This window comes from Solenopsis invicta, chromosome 1, assembly GCF_016802725.1.
Source record: "Solenopsis invicta isolate M01_SB chromosome 1, UNIL_Sinv_3.0, whole genome shotgun sequence".
NCBI classification, from domain to species: Eukaryota; Metazoa; Arthropoda; class Insecta; order Hymenoptera; family Formicidae; genus Solenopsis; species Solenopsis invicta.
Genome location: NC_052664.1, coordinates 23,593,001 through 23,611,625, shown reverse-complemented (window position 1 = coordinate 23,611,625; position 18,625 = coordinate 23,593,001). Strand labels below are relative to the sequence as shown.

Here is an 18,625-nt window from a genome sequence, read left to right as displayed (position 1 = left end):
TCCACGCTACTCGTTCGTCGAGAGGATAAGCAACCCGACGCGATTCGGGCCGCGTAAGTTACGTCGCGACGCGTCGCGCGGCGTCGCGTCGCGTCGCGCCGCGCCGCGCCGCGCCGCACCGGGGTTAGGGGTTAGGTTAGCCCGTCGTCATCCCTCTCCGGCTCCGGTACAGGCAGGTATATAGAACAGGACCGCGCAGGGTCCGTCGTGTGACTGTAGGCGGAGGCACCACACCCCGCGGGGGCAGGCGATAGTACCGCGCCGCGGGTGGTGGCGGAGGCGCATCGTCGCCGCGGCAGGGGTGGCATACGGGGCGGCCGGGTGGCGGCTTGGAGGGGCGGAGGGTGCCGCGGCGCCTCTCTCGCCTGGAGCGCAGTGCGACGTCGCGACGCGCCACGTGCGGTGGGCCAATACACATCGGGACACACGGCACGAGATAGGGAAAACGCAGCGTAACGTAACGTAACGGAACGCGACGCGACGCGACGTGACGCGGCGCGACGCGACCGGAAGCACCTCTGGCACTTCTCTCGCTCTTTTCGCATTTGCTTTCGTGCGTTTTCTCGCGTGGTCGCGCATCCTCGGAGTAGTAGTCGTCGTCGTCGTGCCGCGCCGCGACGCGACGCGACAATTTCGCGCCGGTCCGCCTGCCATCTTCGACGAGCCATCGAGTGATTCCAAGGTGCGATCAAGTACATATACCGTTCAACACTACTTACGAGAAGGGGAGAAAGAGAGAAAGGAAGAGAGAAAGAGGAAGAAGTAGACCGTCCGCGAGCGCGGATGCGAGCGGGGGCGAAGAGGGGGTAAGAAAAAGAAAGATCACGCGGAAGGGAGAGAAGGAAGGGAGCGAGCCGGCCGGTAGAACGCGAGAGTGAGAAAGAGAGAGAGAGAGAAAAAAGAGGGAGAGAAAGAGAGGGATAGTTCGACTGCGTTTCGAATTAGCCTCCGATAATCCGCTTGCGGATTAAGTTACGAAGGCACGCGTGTGCGTACGTGCGCGTCATCTCGCTCGCGACGGATATCTCGCGCGAACGCATTTTCATCTTTTTACCCGAGCCTGTCGCGAAAACGCGAGTTTCATCCGTGGCCGCCGCCGATGCCGTCGCCGCTGTGCGCCCGTCGGTGATTCGCCGCGAGATCGAGACGAGGAGGTGAGTTTGCGTCACATCTTCCGGATGATCTGACTTTAATCTTTCGCACCAGCGTCGAATCGAGTGTGCAGCGGAAAACAATGACGAGAAACGTACAAATTTCGTGCCGCGCGCGAGTGATCGCCGCGAATGCCTGTGCGAAATGCGGCACGGTGACCTTGGACTGTTTCTTTCAAACGTGAAGTCCTTGGAGTGATCGCGAAGCCAATGGTCGCTGGAAGATTTATAACAATATAGTTGTGGTGGAGTCGAAAGATACTACTTGGATACGTTTTGCATCTCTTGGTTTTTATCAATAGCAAAAGTAGTTTATTTCTTTAATTTAGTCGTTTTAAAGAATATAAATCGCGTATGCGATGTCGCGTCTTTCCCTGTATGTGTGTACGAACATTCGCATATTTGGAGTTACATAATAGAGCGACCTTGATTTTCGAAAGCAGTGGCTAGATTAATTTCGTTTAACAAACGTAGCGCGTTAGTGTTACAAACGCATTAGTTTTATTTCTGAAAATTTCTATCGTTAAATTCGGGTGAGTGTGAAAAATTTTGAGAATAGAAAAATTATGATTCAATGAACAGTAAAAATAACAACCAAATTTCAAATGAAACGCTAAAAGCATTATCTTTGTATTATTGCAGTGTGATAAAGTAGTGATTACATTTTTTAATAGTGTTTAACTTTGTTTAGTAACTTTTACATATGGATAGCATTTATTATAAATGTGTGTTTACTTATATTTTTTTTCTATTAAAAAAAAATAAATGTATAAGAAAGTAAAAATGTATAAAGTGCAAGAAAAATTTTATGTTAGATAAAGAGACCAACAGCTCTTTTAATTCGGAAATGTTGCAAATTTTCAGTTCAATAGGTTTAATAGGGTTCAACGATTTACGCCAGTGTGCATAAAAGGAATAAATGTTATGTGATCGGCGTAAAACGCAAGGTTAATCGTTTCGATTGTAAATGCCTGATTTAATTCAAGTTTGTGTCTGAAAGAGGATGGTACGCAAGTCGGGTGTAACAATACAGAGGGGCAACAATTTGTCAGATTGGCTCATTCGTTGCACGGAACTTTGATGCTAAATGATAAAGCCAACAGTATCGCCAATATATGATCACTATTTGATTTAAATATGGGAGAAAGGGAGAGGAGAGGAGACTCGGTACCATGTGAGGATTCTGTGGTTGAAACAATACTATGCAGAAAATATGTTATATTTCCTATATTTAATTTTAATAATGATATCCTTTGATTCGTACGGATTTGCATAAATCACGGATACATCGAAAGATGCTTGGTGTTATTATATGTGTTTTAATTTTGAAAGCGAGAATCGAGTATAATTGTGTTCAATAACTCTTTATGAATATACGTAGATGAGAAAGAGAGCAAGAGAGAGAGAGAGAGAGAGATACTTCAGTAACAAATTGTTTTCTGAAGTTTTACTACCAACATTGATTTATCAAGCGACAAGATTCATCAAGCGATTGAAATATTGTTTATTCAAATACACAAATTTTTCCGTCCAATATAAATCTTTTTGTATAATTGAATGGTTATGTTTTTTTATTAGCTTATATATATTTTTTTGTGCATCCGAATTGAAGCGATGTGATTTTTATTGCGTTTAGTACTGATACTGTTTCCGCATTGTTGTTTTATTCGTTAATTGTAGAATACGGAAAGCTTTTTGTCTTTGAATTTTGCGCGATTGTGAATTTTTAGCACGACATATTTTCGCTCACTTAAAAATCTATATTTATAGTAAAATAAACCTCTAAATAACGTTGTGGCAAACTTTCCGAGATATCGCAAGTTGATGTTAAGCATTACCACGAAGTGTCTGATTGTACTTGTAAACACCTTGAAAACTGCGGATATTTCTACTCGTAGACATTTCGTAGCAATAGCGAAAAAGAAAAGCTAGGGCTGTAATCTCCGCTTGTCGAGCGTCTTGGGATATCTTCTCGTTTTGTGAAAGTGTTTGCAATTAAAAAGCGGTCGTGCCACCTCGGGGAGCCGTATTTAACTTTGCTTAACTAAGTTCCCGATCCGTTGACGCGACGCCCCAGGGATTCCGGCCGACGAAAGTAATTCGCATTTTTGTTACTCACCACAGGAAATTTTCGCCAAATCTTACTCAATTGTCCATGCGCGTATGGCTCGCGTATAAAATAAATATCACGCGAAAATTTCTTAAAATTTTTTTTGAGGAATTTATTTTCACCGCGAATAGATTTATTAAATCTAATTAATTCTTATTAAATAATTGTCTTTTGTAATTAAAACGTTGTTACAGCAAATTAATGAAATCTAAATTAAAAAATTATTTCACCAACGAAGAAAAGCTGTTGGATATCTCTTTCCAACAGATTTTAATGGAACTTGGTGGATTTAAAAGAGGCTATAAAAATGTTTGATACATATTTTTATCAGTAACCAAACATTAAAGGGTGAAATTAGCTTTCGAATACCGGCTAAATTTTTATTTTTTGGCTATAATTTCTGAGCGAAGTATAATAGCGTGATTTTGTAAATGTATGAAACGTAGAATTTTGATAGTTATATTACAGTGATATAAAAAAAAATTTTTATTGTCAAAAACGAAAATTTGGCTGATCTTTGATTGATAAAGTTAGTACGTAACGAATATTTTTACTCTCTCTCTCTCTCTCTCTCTCTCTCTCTTTCTCTCTACAAATCCACTAAGTTTTATTTTAAAATCGAAGAGAGACCGATTAGAAGTCTTACCTTATCATCAAATACACTTGAATTTACTTTACTAATATTTTTGAGCATAAGGAATTTTTATTTTCGATTATTTTTCTCGCTATAAATTATAATTTTTTTTTTAAACATGTAAATTCAAATTTTAAACTGAGTCATTTGTCAATCTTTAAATGAACTCGTCTCATATTTGAGAATATATTTTTTATTCTATTTAATTCTTATATTCACTCGAACGCTTCGACATCTTTTTTTCCAGGACAGTTTGCTTCTTCACGGAGCTGCCGACGGAAGATGCCGCCTGCCGATCATCTCGGAACGTGAGTGACAAGCTGGATATTGGTAGCGTGCCGATCGGCGAGGAGTTTCCGGGTACCCCACAAATTTTTCAATCACGGAGGACACTAACAACAACATGTCTTACCTCGCTCTGGACTCCAACGCCTGGCAGGTAAGTGTTATATCTGTCATGCCGACTTTATATGTTGGCTTTTACGATGGAATGAAGGAGGGTCGGCGTTTAGTTAAATTGCGGTTCTGCGAAACTTAGAAACACAGCTAGAAATAAATAACTGTTAAATATTTTTTTCATACGCAATTGGCAAATGGTTAACGGTGGTTTCTGCCACTTTTGAGTACCATTCTAAACGCAGCAACGCAGAACATTAAATTATAACGATAATACGCACTTTTGATTTAACAAAATTATTTGACTTTTTTGAGAAAATAATGTACTTTTGAGAAAATAATATTTTTCTTACAAGTTAAATTTTCTCCGTATCGTGGTGTGTGTCGCACATATTTAATTTGCGGAGTATTGCCGAGAAACGCTATCTTAAAATGTGATTCTAAATTTCGGAGGGAATCTCTTCAACCATTTTTATGACAGGGAAATAAACGCTCTATGTATTATATTTTATACTAAATGGAAAATGAAAGACGTAGAAAAAAAAAAATTTATATTTTAAAGCAGATATTACGTATGAGATTTATAAACCGATTCCGAACAATGATATTACAAATTCGCAGATATCTTCTCGCGTAATTGAATTTTAGCTTCGGGCGCGAGAAAGCTTTATACTTTATTTAGAATATTTTTCTCAGTCATTCTAATGTGACCGTAAGAACACTGGAATGTATATCTCCGTGTAATTTTCGCTACAGCGGCGCGGATGGAAATATTGAATTTGAAGCTCGCGTTACCTTAGCCGAGGTATCAAGACACGTCGCCGCAGTAAACACATTATCCTCGTGAATATATCCTGAATATCCAAGCTCCCTGCTGCTGTATGTGACATGAATATTTATACTCGGCACAGAGAGAGCTACCGTCGCGCATGAACATTTCGTTCTCCCGCTTGCGGAAGCGCTGCGCTCTCTCATTATTTTATTATTCGAATATGTAATTCTAACGAGGCGTCTGCGGACGAAAACTGTTTAACTGAAAAATTCGTCCGATTGGCGAGCATCGATAAACGGCTGCGCTTTGTATCCGCATCCGAATCACAGGCTGGCCAAACAAAAAATAAAACGTCACATTTTCGCAATTAAAAAATTTACGAAATTATTGTACGTTTGTGATATACGTATAAATTATTACACGCGTGTATTAATTAAACGGCAGACGCGTGTGTCGCGTGCGCGACACGTCTAATTACGAGAAAGACAAAGGCGTTCGAAGTGTTAAATCCGTTCTGCAAAATTGTTCTCGCGTGCGGCATAAAGAGGTCCTTCTCTCGACATTCCGTCGGATTATTAGAAAAAAAAAAAATGTATTTAAAATTCCGCCTTAGCAATTTGATTTGACTTCCTGCATATCTTAACCGCTTTAACCACTTCCGCGTACGACCGGCCATAAAACGGCCGGCCGCGCGATGCCGCCAGCGAAGCGAGTTTAAACGGGCCCTATTTACCGCGAGGCGTTTCTGATAATCGTAGATCACCGAGGACAGATCAATCTTCTTCCGCGATCGTGCGGCGATCGGCCTCGCGGACCCACCCCATTCATAAACCAGCCAACCAGACGTCAGATACGGATCGCGGGAGACCCCGGCATCCCTCTCCTCGCCGGCTAATTCTCCCCCTGGTAGACGCGATCATTACCGACGCAAATTAGCGACGGGGCCGATTCACGGTACCGGCCTTTCGCATGCGATGCGTGGAACGAGTTTGCGCGATTACGCGCGCGCGTACCGCGCCGGGGAACCGATGCCGTTGGGTTAAGTAATGCGCGCACGCGATCGCGATGCCGTACCCTAGGTAAAAGACGACCCTGAAGCCGGATACAAGAGAGAGAAAGAGAGAGAGAGAGAGAGAGAGGGAGGGGCTCTACTCGCGAGGGTCTCCGTGGTCTATCGCGAATTACGTTATATCTTGGAAGGAGCACACTCGTAAACACACGGAGCTCTTGCATATAAACGCAGTTCTTACGAGGACGACGCTGGCTATTGAGATCTAGAACACGTCGAAGGAGAATTATTGTTCCGCCATTCTGGCGGAAAACTGTTCAAAGCAGATTTTTCTACTGTTTGCGCGCAATTGATTGTGCTGCATGCAACGTCGTTCGTTTTTTTATTTCTCATTGTTTAACAATTTGCGCAACAGTTTATTAATGTTAAAAAACAACTAACTTTTACATACGTTGCTTCTCTCGCATCTCTTTGCTCTCTTCCTGCTCGCAAAAGTTTTCTAAAAGAGGTTTCTAAAATATCTACGCAAAGTAATAACTCGCACGTCGCTTCTCGCATTCTAATTGCATTACGATAAAATCGGAATCGTTAATGTATACTCCTGTAAACGTAAATGTATAAATATTACCATTTCGAATTTTATTACGTTTCGATGAATCGCATATGCCGTGATTGGCGGAGTGTACCGTTCAGACGACGCAAAAAAAAAACTTGCGCGAACAAATGGCAAGGAGAGGGCGAGAAAAATCTACGATCGGATAAAAAAAAACCCGAACGTATCGTCGCTGCGCTTTGGACACGGTATGGCGCGCATCAGTTCTCCCCTTTACGACGGTCACGGAAATCACATAGTAACAGCAGGAAATATAAGTCCTTGAGCATGGCGGATAGCGGAAACGCGTTTAGGTAGTAGCCCCGTATTGAATTATGTTGTTAGCCGAGTTCTCGCTAGCTGTGCCTATGTTGTCTGAAAGGCAATCCCGCCAGCGGTCGACTAGTACTTGTTCTCCCAACCTTACCTTCTAACGCTTTAATTTGTTCAACTGATAACAAGTACGTCGAGTGGTCTCTCGGTCTTCAATTATTTATTCAAATTCTGAGATTACGTTTAATGTGCCGCTGGAACGTTACATTTCGATCGAAAACGGTAAGGAATATAAGCCGCACACGAAGACCGTTCACGTTTTTACATCTCTCGCATTTTATACGCTCCAATTCCAAGTGTGTAAAACCATGTAGTTATTTTTTGCGTGTAAATTGTGTACTTTTTACACGTCTGGATGATATAATTTAACATTGACATACATCTAAGTGTGTAAAATTACACGTGTAAACATGTTAAATACAAAATACATGTAAAAGTATAAAAATTGCATAGAAATATGTAAAAAGTGACTTGAGTGCGTAAAAATTGCACTTTTGGATTTAGAGCGAAGTTGCTATCTCCTTGTCTGAAAATTGTACAGTTATTTTATAATTAACCGTGCCTCCTCGATAGGCAGGATGTTACGTAAAAAGAAAAATACAATATTTATTGTATTTATATACGCATGAGATAATTTTCATGCAGCAAATGGAACAACAACAAATTTTTATGATTGAATTATATCAATTTTGAGACACGAGGCGGATTAGCGTGGGCAGAGTATAAAAATATTGTTGAAATGGTGATTTGTACACGCAGCCACCATGCTAGGTTAACAACCACTGGCCAAACAGAGAGAGAATGCCATTTCTTTTCTATAAAAATAATTATTGCGCTGAAATTCAGTTTTACCGTTTTTGTTTACACACGGAAATACAGGTTTTGACAAAACAAAATGCATGAAAATGCTGCTTCATTGGACCAGTTCTGTCGTTGTGAAAATGCCGGAGTTATTGAAAATAGCTTCGTAGCCGAAAAATATGCGGTAGGAATAATAATGCGCGACTCGATAAGAAGAAAGTCGTCAAAATGCGGGGAACGCGGCTGGCGAGTGACGAGTGTTTGCACATTTTCCAATAAAGTATGATCTGGTCACGTGGCAGAGCCGAGTGGCGAGTTGTGTCTTTGTGGCTGAAATAACAAGGGTGGGATACCCGTCGCGCAGGAGAGAGTTAATACTTTGCTCTCATCTTTGCCGAAGATCACTCTCGTGTCTTTCGCGCCCTCCCTCTCTTTCTCCTTTCTCTTTCTCTCTTTCCGCAAATCTCGCCGCGAATACGCATCGATGGGGAAAACCACGACGCGTTCCGTGCGAATAACGCCTCGCGATATTTCATCGTACGCACGTGCGAGCATGCACGCGCGGCATTCTGTACTGGACGGTAGTGCTGTGTGCGGTTGGATAAAACCTTATTCTCTATTTACACAACGATTTTACTAAGTATTGTGTTTATAATTAATTTTTCTCCCGTTGGTATATTTGCGGAAATGGAAATGTTCACGCGAAAACAAAGATTTATCGAGTACAAATGTCAAAAATGTGTAACTTGGAGATATTACGTTCGCGTATCCCCAGCAATATTTTCTAAACTTTCGACTCGAGCTTTCAGTTGGTACAAATTCCACATTTTAGGTAAATCGAATTTTATTTTTCAATAAAACTGGATTTGCCAAAATTGCGGAGAAAGAATACCTGCGAATCAACAGTCGTTGTAATCTCGTTACATAAATTTTTTGGCTAAACGAGAGAGTTATTACGTTCCTTTCATCTGATAAATTCGAATTGTCGATCAATGGCTCTTGACCCATTCGCATCTACTGATAAACGTCACCAGATCCGACTGACTTGAATCTTCTGATCTCTTCACCCCACGCCGTTTGATTTACCGTACGGAAAGAAAACATTTTTCCGAGGTATCAACGCGCACCGGTTTTGTTCTCGGTGTAACCGAGCGTTACGTTCAATATACTCGAGTTATTTGCCGCTTTATCTCCGCTTAATGCGTGATTCACTATTTTGCATGGCGGGAACAGTTGGTGGCTACATCAAAAACCCACCGGCACTTCAAAGTTCGTAGAATCGAGCGCGCGGCTTCGTTGACGGTGGAGGGTAGGTAGGGCTTCGTTTGCGCGACGATGGGGTGGGCAGAAGAAGAAAGAAGAAGAAGGGTGAACGAAAAATAAATGATACCCGAATTAGCGTAATCGTGTGATGGTTTTGCGAGGGAGATACGCGAGGGGGCAACGTGGGGAACGACAAATTGCGTTTCGATTTCATTTCGCGCGGAGATGACCGTCATGACGGAGGATGAAGAAATCGTGCTCGTAAGGAAAAAAAAAAGAAGAATGGAACGAAATTGATCGTGTGGTTGAAACTATTGTTCATTCGATAAATGAATGGGATCGCTTTCTTTCGAATAACGTTACATTATTTTGCGTTCGTTATATATATAATATTGATATTTAATGCAAATCGCCAATCGACATTATCCTGCGTCGAGGAAACTGTATTATTTAGCGTGAAACACGTTTACGTGATAATATTCTCGTTAACACGTAGCAGCTATAAAATATTTATATATCTTAAAAGGTAAGGATTAATCAATAACGTGGATTAAACATCAATGTATCACGTTTAACAAACTTGAATTATAGCGTTTGCAGTATTAACTTCCCTGTTATAAAATCAGGTTTCTTCGATCTCGCGTTATTACACATGATTTATTTTTTAATCGGTCGTTTGCTCGTTGTACGGAGAACTTTGTTTTGTTTATAGATCGAAACGAATTGACACGGAAACTAATAAAGCTTGAGCTTTATCTTTTCGCAACTTTAAAGATAGTATCGCAAAAATGATTTTGTCAAAAGAAATGTTTGTTTAAATTTTCAGATACAATGCATTACGTAAAAAAAAAAAATTCGTGAAATAAGAGACGTTTTACTTTTGAAAAATTATTGGCTTCATGGTCTGTAAACTAATCATTTGTTTCCGTCGATGGAGCACCGTAAATAGAGCAGTTATTGACCGAGGTCAAACCTTCGTCTGTCCAAATACACGGAAACCGAACGCGAGGCGATTGTAGCGGGTAACAGAGTCGAGGTTGCCGTTCTACCATGGCGGCGCGCGAGTTAATCATGTAAAAGTGTGTATCTAATGCGCTGCAATTACAGTTAGGCCGCGGTACGTAGGGCATTGAATAAAAGACGGTAGCTGTCGGCGTGCAGGACGATGCCAAACATCGACGATAACCCCCTCGGAAACGTTGGTTAACCCATGTGACAATGTTGAGAGCAAGGCCCATTGTCACCCCCGGGTACTGAACAAAAGGCCACGGTACTTTGTTCGTTCGCGTCTACATACCGCGCGTGCCGCACGACACATTTCTGCATAATGCAGACGACGCATTTGGGTTTCACGACCTTTCAAGCCCTGCAGTGCCACGTTAACGCTTGTGATATCAAGACATTATGTGTCGCTATTGCCAAGAATGGAACATATCTATCGAAAGCGCGTGTTTCAACATTTGTTTTTTTCTCAATTTTTGTCCATCAGTGGAAGCTTATAAAAAAACTCAATGTTTATGTACGTGAGTTATTAGAATAATATAGATAAAATATGAATTAATTACAGATTAATACAGATTTTCGAATTTCAATTTTTATTGTCTTCATTCATCGAAAATCCACGAATCTTGATTATTTTTTTAAATTGTCGTAATTTCGATATTAACATTGAAAAGAACTATAACTTTTGTGGGCTCTTGATGTTCACCGCGCGCTCAATCCGAAAAATCTGATAATCTCGGTGACTTTTCGGAACAATGAAAAAACAGGGAGAAATGTGCGCGGAAATAAAGAAAGAGATTGGAAGGAGGAGAGGGACAGCAGGTGCCACGTATCTTCCGCGATAATAATTTTTCTAGACCGTTTTTCATTTGGCATGGCCGTCAGTCGGGACGCGCCATGATCAGTCAACCGATGTCGGCTTGTGTTTTAGTCCTTAACCCGTTCTGCTTCCAGTAATTAAGACTCGAGCTTGAAATAAAAAAAAAGAAAAAAAAGAAGAGGAAGGCAGTCGAGCCGTGGGTGGTTAGGGGAGATCGGGGCCGGGTTAGATTAGAGGTAGGAAGGGTGGGACAGGGAATCGAGGAGACAGGGGTAGAGCACCGCGCGATGACACGCTCCTTTGTTCCGGCCTTTTGCAAAAGACATCGGAGTAGCGAGTGGCATTAGCGAGCACAAAGAGAAATAATGACTAGTCGGACGTTCCACTAATATTTGCGTCTAACTTTTCCCTGTGATTTTTTCCGGATGTAGTGTATGCGCGCTTTCCTTTGCCGGAAAAGGAACGTGCGCGCCGTACAGTAGACGACGGTGACGACGATGATGACGACGACGACCACGACGACGACGACGACGGTGCAGGGCACGTTTGTCGGAGAGAGAAAGAGAGAGAGAAAGAGAGAGAGAGAGAGTCTGCCTTCTTTTCAAATGCGCGAGGATATCTCGCAGTTGCGGAATAAACCAGTGCTTAAGGTGTCTCTTTGTCGTCTTACGCGCCCACGCATAAAAAAGAGTCCCTGATACTCGTACATTGCCTTTTTCCACGGCTGAGACGATAGCATGGCGCGCGGCGCGGCGTGTATGTATACGAGAACATATGTATATAGTTCGTCTAACAAAGGATTTTCCTATTTTTTTTTTACTGTTAATATAGACAGTTTTCTCGGCGACGTCGTTATCATATTTCGCGCACGTATTTTTTGTTATCATTAAATGTGAATTACATATCTCGTACGCGTCTGAATATTTTGATCAAATTCACTTTACGAGAGAGCGATATTAATTTGCATAATGGATGGTCGCTGAATATATTATATTTCATTATATTTTGCACATTATTCCATTTTATTTTTCACGTTTATTGGAATATTAAGCACGATGGGGGAGGGGAGAGGGGCGCGTATTTTTATAGCCGGGTATTTCTTCTTCTGCACGTGCATGTGGCTATTCGGAGTTTAAATATTTTAACGGTATATTCCATCACTGGGATTTTCATTAGATCTACTGTTTCGCATTTATTGCTTACCATCGATTGCAATTTATTGGAAGTGCGCCGGCCGTTGTTATCTGCCTTCGGTACAAATAAAATTGCGAAATGCCGTACTATTTTTTATTACAGCTCAGTTTTCATCAACATCATTTTATACAAATAAAAAAATAATACGTACATACATGCACGTATACACAAACATTCTCTCTCTCTCTCTCTCTCTCTCTCTCTCTTTCGCACGCGTGTGTTTTTTGAAATAATTATAAACGAAGTGTATTTCAACTTTAACGTTTATATATAATATATTATACATATACTCTCGTGTAAATTCTTATTATTTTTATAACGTGTTTTTTTGAACGGATATTTAATAATTTGTACTTGTTCAAAGATGTAAATATATTCGTGTACATATTAATTTTTCATTACTTTGTACTTATTCCACTGAAATCCTGCCGGGAGACGTATGCGAAGTCGCAAATTATTTTTCTAACCCCTCGAATAATCGGCGCGATTCGACTGCCCTTGTAGACAAAAATTCGCGAGCAATGCGTTAACGGGAGGGTGGCCGTCGAATTCACCCTGTATGTAGTTTAGTCCAGTGGCCCTGGTCTTTCGAGGGTGGCGGCGGCGACGGCGGTGGTGGTGGTGGTGGTGGCGGTGGTGGTGGGCTGGTCACGTTGGTGGTGGTGAAATCGAGTTAGCCAAATTAACCATGAAATAGACTCCCTCCCTAGTGTCTGTCTATCTCGTCAGCCGCTCGTGTCGTTCGCATCGTTCCAGGACCACTAACCAAAGCTAACCAGTCCCGTAGGCCCTTTTAGGGCCACTGCACACAAAATTGAACCTTTGCCTCCAAAGGAAACGCGACCATCGCTGAACGCGGGAAAACCACGGCGTGTCTAAAGTGTCTAAAGTGCGTAAAAAAAAAAAACTTTTGCAGCGTTATAACAACATTCGATGACGTGCTGCACTCAATGCTCATGCGTACTATTCAATTAATTGTTTAGAGTTTGATTTGTACAGTGTATGTTTATATTACGCTGCGTATAACGATTAAACTTTAACAAACAGGATTAACGACAAATGAAGTGTATAAAAATATTTGTACTATGCATGTTACGAGTATTATTAATAGTAATATTGTCACATATATTGTATAATTATAATTACAAATATTGCTATTCATACTCATGGAGGTACATTACTCTCAGTCAGTCTATGATTATTTATTAATCCCGAATTAATGCATACAAAATTCTGTTTTACCAAATAGCGGAATAAATTTTGAATTAAAAGCCTCATTATTTTGCTAATTGTATAATTACGTTGTATGGCTGCATTAGCAAGGGAGGTAATCATACGTCTAGTAGAGTAGAAGTTGACGTTTGTCACTGTGCCACCCGTAATAATAACGTACGACTTTTTAGTATCATTTAAGAAAGCATCCATTATCTTTGGTTTACAAAAAAAAAATGCTTTTATTTCCCGTTGCGCGCTGTTAATCTGCGCAAGAATGAAATGTGCCATGTGCCGTATCGCCCGTTCATTCCCGAGCGAATTCCACCTACAGCATGCGAGATTCGAGGCGAGCGTCTCCCGGCTGTGATTCATGGGTACGATGATCCCATTGACAAATAAGAAAGACGCGGGTCGGCCTTTTTCTCATTAGCGGCACTTTGAACTAACCCGCCCACGTTATGACAAACTAGATTAATTTTCTGTCCAAAAGGTACCGCCTTCGCGATCGTTTGTTACGAAATTTCAACTGTCAGCCGTTACTTTATCGCGGTCCGCAACGTGTTTCGGAAATTGGCATTTAATTCGCCGCGTTTGAGGAACATCATTACGATCGGCAGAGGTATAACGCTTGGACGGCTCTGACGGTCAAACTAATTCGATACATTGCATGCACACATATTTTTTGAATAAAATGCAAAAGATATAAATTACTGTTAAAATTATATCAACGTTGTTAAAAAAAAAAAAAAAAAAAAATAAACTTATAAATGCGAGCTCATGGCCGACGTTTTAAAATTCAACGTAATTTAATTAAAGCAAAAAATAGACATTATGAAATAATTTTAATTATTAAACCATATAATATAACGTGGTATAATGTAATGTAATACAAAGCCACAAAAGTCGAACCGCGATCTGTAATTGAAAATTTTTTGAAAGCGCGTGATATATTTTGCACGCGATGGATACATCAGTCGACTCGCCACGCCGCGCCGCGCTGTAAAACGCTCGGAACGCAGACGCACGACGTTTTCATTGTAAAAATCGAGATACCGGTTAAAAATATTCAAAGGAGGGAGCGATGGCCGAAGAGGGGTTTATAACTCACGTCAGGCAGGTAATTAGCCGCTTTTGCCCAGCTGTAATGGACCCGCTAAGGCACTAAGCGAGACCCTTAACTTATTTAAATGAACCGGTAACCCATGTCCATGTCCAACGTGAGCCAGACACGAGGCAATATAGAAAAACCATTTATAAGGGCACTATTCCGGATGCCTAAGCAACTTCTTTTCCTTTTGCTACACTTTGGACTCCGCAACCATCAGGCGATCTATTTTTTTTTTGTGCCAACAGGTACATGCCAGAGCATGTCAGGTACATGCCAGAGCATGTACAATGATCTCTGTTTCACGGTTATTACGATATTGTGTGAAATTTTTCAATATGCGACAGAAATGTGAGTAATTGTATTATATGCATAGATATATCGCGAATTACATCGACGCCTATGCATTTTCAATATTTATACGAATTGATTATACACAAAATGGAATATCTATTAAAATAAAAAATATAGTTTTCTATTTTTATTTATTATATAAGAATTATGTGCAATTGGTTCATGTATCTTTATTTAGAGCAATATCTACGCAACGGATATTACATATTGTATTCTGATCACTTTTTTAATAGTCAATACAGTCATGTAGAATATTTTACGAAGGAACAAGAACATTAATTAAATAATTAGTGCGAGCTACTGCTGCGTCTTCTCCTAACAATAACATTTTTGAATTAATTGTTCAGTTTGCAAAATAATAGAATTATTTTGAATTAGTTTAAAAAATTTGAAAATATATTGCGAATTGGAAATAAAGAAATAAAAAAAAATCGTTATTATCAACGACGAAGAGATTTTTTTTTTAATCAGTATCGAGACGTCGACTTTAACAGTCAAAAGAACATTGATTTGTTTTCGACGGAATTTAGGGGCGCGTCCAAAGGGCGAATATTGATTTTATGTTCGGCTGTAAAAGTGTGATTTGAATTTTGATTGCGGGCTGGGAGAGATCGCGTAACAGGATAGTGCACGCTTTGCCAGACGCATAAGGGTCCTTCAAACGGCGCTTATTCGACTAGAAAATTGAAGGAATATACGTTTTCAAGTGACGAACATCGTGGCCCTTCTGACCACGTACGCTGGCATTTACAACTTTTCAATGTCGTTTTTGATAAAGTGTCTATTGTTGCGCCGTGAACATTTTTCTCTATCTATTAATTTAATTTCCCTATCTATTTTCACGCGTTTCGTAAATATATTATTATTTATTGATCTTCCTCACAAGAAATATTTTAATAATATTTCTAAGTGTGTTTTCTAAACTTTGGAATGCTATTTTCATTTTGCATGTACACAAATTGTATTTAACGCAAATTAACTTTCAATACGATTCTGATTTTCTTTATTATTATTTATTTGCAAATAAACAATAAAATTATTATACATTGTATGAAATGCATACATGAATATGAAAACATAAAGGGAAAATATATATTCTTCCATTTTTCGATTTCATTATTTTATTTAATTTGTTTTTGTTATTATTATTTTGTTTGTTTCTTTCGGAGTCTTCGCATAGCAAGTAGAAGCCATCTGCATCATTGCGTTTTCGTTGCGAAAACAGAAAAAAAGGGGAGGTACCGTTACAACGTAGGGTTACTCCTAGGCGAATCGTTTTAGTTCGATTACGATCTTCGGCGCAGCATAATTCGATAATGATACAAGGGCACGGATTTTATCATAAAGGCATGCTAATTCAGCTTTTGTCGTAACCTGAGATCACTATAATTTGCGAGAGCGTAAAAATGGGTATTAAAATATCATCGTAGACCGTTTCCGAGTATCAAGAAGACGGGGCGGTCGTTTGCGTTGTCAACTCACACTTTGTAATGATAATGTCGCATCTTCGTCTTCTTGGTCTTTATACCGTTAACCGTTACCGGAACGCAATGAATGTTTCGTTTCTTCAATATTTTCATGATGGAACGTTACGACGATGAAATTTATGAAGCGCGTATATATAATATCATCGCCAGTTAAGGCATTTTAAATTACGTATGTCTCGTCTAATTTTTCTGCTTTATAGTCATTACGTTTGAGTTACAATCGTTGCACATAACTTGAAATAATAATTAAAAATTATTAGTTTAATGATTAATTTTCTAATCTTCCTCGAACTCATGAATGAACATTTAACCAATATTTAGTTTCCATTGCGATGTTGAATTCAAAATAAGTAGTCGAGCTGATTATTTTACGTTTGATTTGGTTTGCATTCGGAATCGATAATTAGTAGTAAAACGGGCAATTACAAACCGCGGCATTTGAGGTGAGCTCTGGAATCCTCGCGTTTATAGAGCGAGGATTCTAAGATAAGACTAAATTCGGTCGGCGCTGCGCAACTTTGTCATACGTAGTGTGCGTTAACATGCGAAACCTGGGCAAATAAACACACGGCTCATTCGGAGGCTCATCATTTAACCTGACGACACCGTTTCACGTTTGTACGCCGTGCCAAGCGCGTCTCGACGCAATATCGTTAAACAAACTCATAACGTGGACAAACTAGCTGTTAATGTAGGGTATCGGTGGGTTGATCCGTGTACACCCATCTAAGTATTCTCCCGGACACCTTCTCTTCCTCCCTTAACCACTCGAACCACCTAGTCCTTTCTCTCGCCGTTCGCCACGTCGCCGCGTCGCTCGCACTTCTCCGTCTTTCTTCCGCAAAAGCGCCGCTCTGTCCTTCTTTGGCTCTCCTAATATCTCGTGGCTCCAATTAGTTCTGAACGTCGGACTGTCCGTCCATCCGTCCATCCGTCCGTCCGTCCGACCGTCCGTCTGTTCGTACGTCCGTCCGTCCGTTCGTGGTTGCCGTTTGCACAGTTCGTTCGTTGCCTCGGCTCGTTCGTATCCCTCAGCTTCATTAAGAAACGCTAATGCGTTTTGTTTCTCTTTCACCACGCTCTCCACTCCCGAAGGGGAACGAGCTAGGGACTCTTTTAATAATCCCGCAGCACGCTCAGAGATTTATTATTTTCGGGCTACGTTGCTGGATAAGTCCATATGGCTGACGCCCTCCCCTCCCCTCCTTTCCTCCCCTCCTGTTGCACCCGTCGCCCCCATCGTCCCTCTTGTCGCTCTTGTCTTTTTCTTCTGGCTGCCTCTACCGCGTCCGGTCGTCCTGCCGGCTCGCGAACTTCTGTACAGGGTGATCTGATAAGTTGAGACTCACTTTTCGTCACTTGGGGCCCCTCGGCAAAATACTATTCGATAAGATAATTGGCAGCGTGCTGTATTAATCGCGAGAAAAAAATTCAACGTCCGCGGCCCTTTGCGTCCCGCGGAAAGACGCATGTGCATAACGCATCGAGATCTCGAAGATCGCAATTTAGCCCGATATTTACCGAACGATGACTAGACGAACGGGATTGAAACGAAATTGGATTTCGACGAACTGTACTTCCTCGAGATTATGTTCGCGGATTATGCTGCTTCTGATCGCGAGTAACCCGAGTTTGTATCTCTCCGGCTTAGGCAATCTCGTACGCAGGAACGGTGTAAAATCAATGCCGACTCAGTCTCGTTACGGAGAAAATGGAAATAGCGTCTGCGTCCCGGGCCCGATCGAGAGGCGTAGAGAGAAAGAGAGAGGAAACGCGCGCTCCTCTCTCCTATGGTTATAATTCTTGGTGAACGTATAAGCTATAAGCATATTCCGGTCCTTTGATTTAACGAGGTGTGGTGTCGGTTATACTATAAACGGGGTACATCGGGGCCCCCCTATAAACCAAACGGCCGAGTCGGTAAATTAGGAACTGAGACCTCTCGCAGGAAGCCCCCTAAAAATACAATTAACGAGTCGTTTAACGGATATACCTGGCGCGGGAGGTCACCAGTCTCTTTCTCCGACCGGGACGGGGTTGCATCCCGTGCAAAACGAAATAAGCCGCGATTTTTCTGAACCGCACCCGTGTTTCGGTTGTGCGAAGAAACGGCGAGGATTTATTGGCCGGCTGAATTTAATAGGAGCTCGATCCGTGCATTCCAACACATGTCCGACTACCACCGATTCTAATTAACTGCACGGGGATATAATATAAAGCAGTTTTGCATATCTATATAAAATATCTATATGAACTTATTTACTCATATTCGTACATGTGTTATGTGCGTATATTTCGTTGTTGCTGTACCTTTTCACAAGATACGTATATATCTCCCAAGTACGTTCCAAAAGACGGTAAATTATAATTTATTAATCTTCATATGC

The 18,625-nt window shown here is 41.1% G+C and overlaps 1 protein-coding gene across 5 annotated transcripts in view; it reads left to right on the top strand.

The window, feature by feature from the left end:
* The first annotated feature begins 377 nt into the window (after window positions 1–377).
* Window positions 378–18,625, top strand: part of LOC105193269 (transcription factor AP-2-epsilon) — a 221,196-nt gene continuing 202,948 nt past the window's right edge. For 2 of the 5 annotated variants that reach the window (XM_039447134.1, XM_039447108.1), the window contains exons 1-2: window positions 378–682; window positions 4,143–4,334. In XM_039447134.1, coding sequence (XP_039303068.1) covers window positions 4,299–4,334 — 36 coding nt within the window. In that variant the 5' untranslated portion in view covers window positions 378–682; window positions 4,143–4,298. Of the gene's footprint in view, window positions 1,155–4,142; window positions 4,335–18,625 lie in introns of those variants that run through there. The other 3 variants (XM_039447101.1, XM_039447123.1, XM_039447104.1) reach the window with 3 other exon arrangements.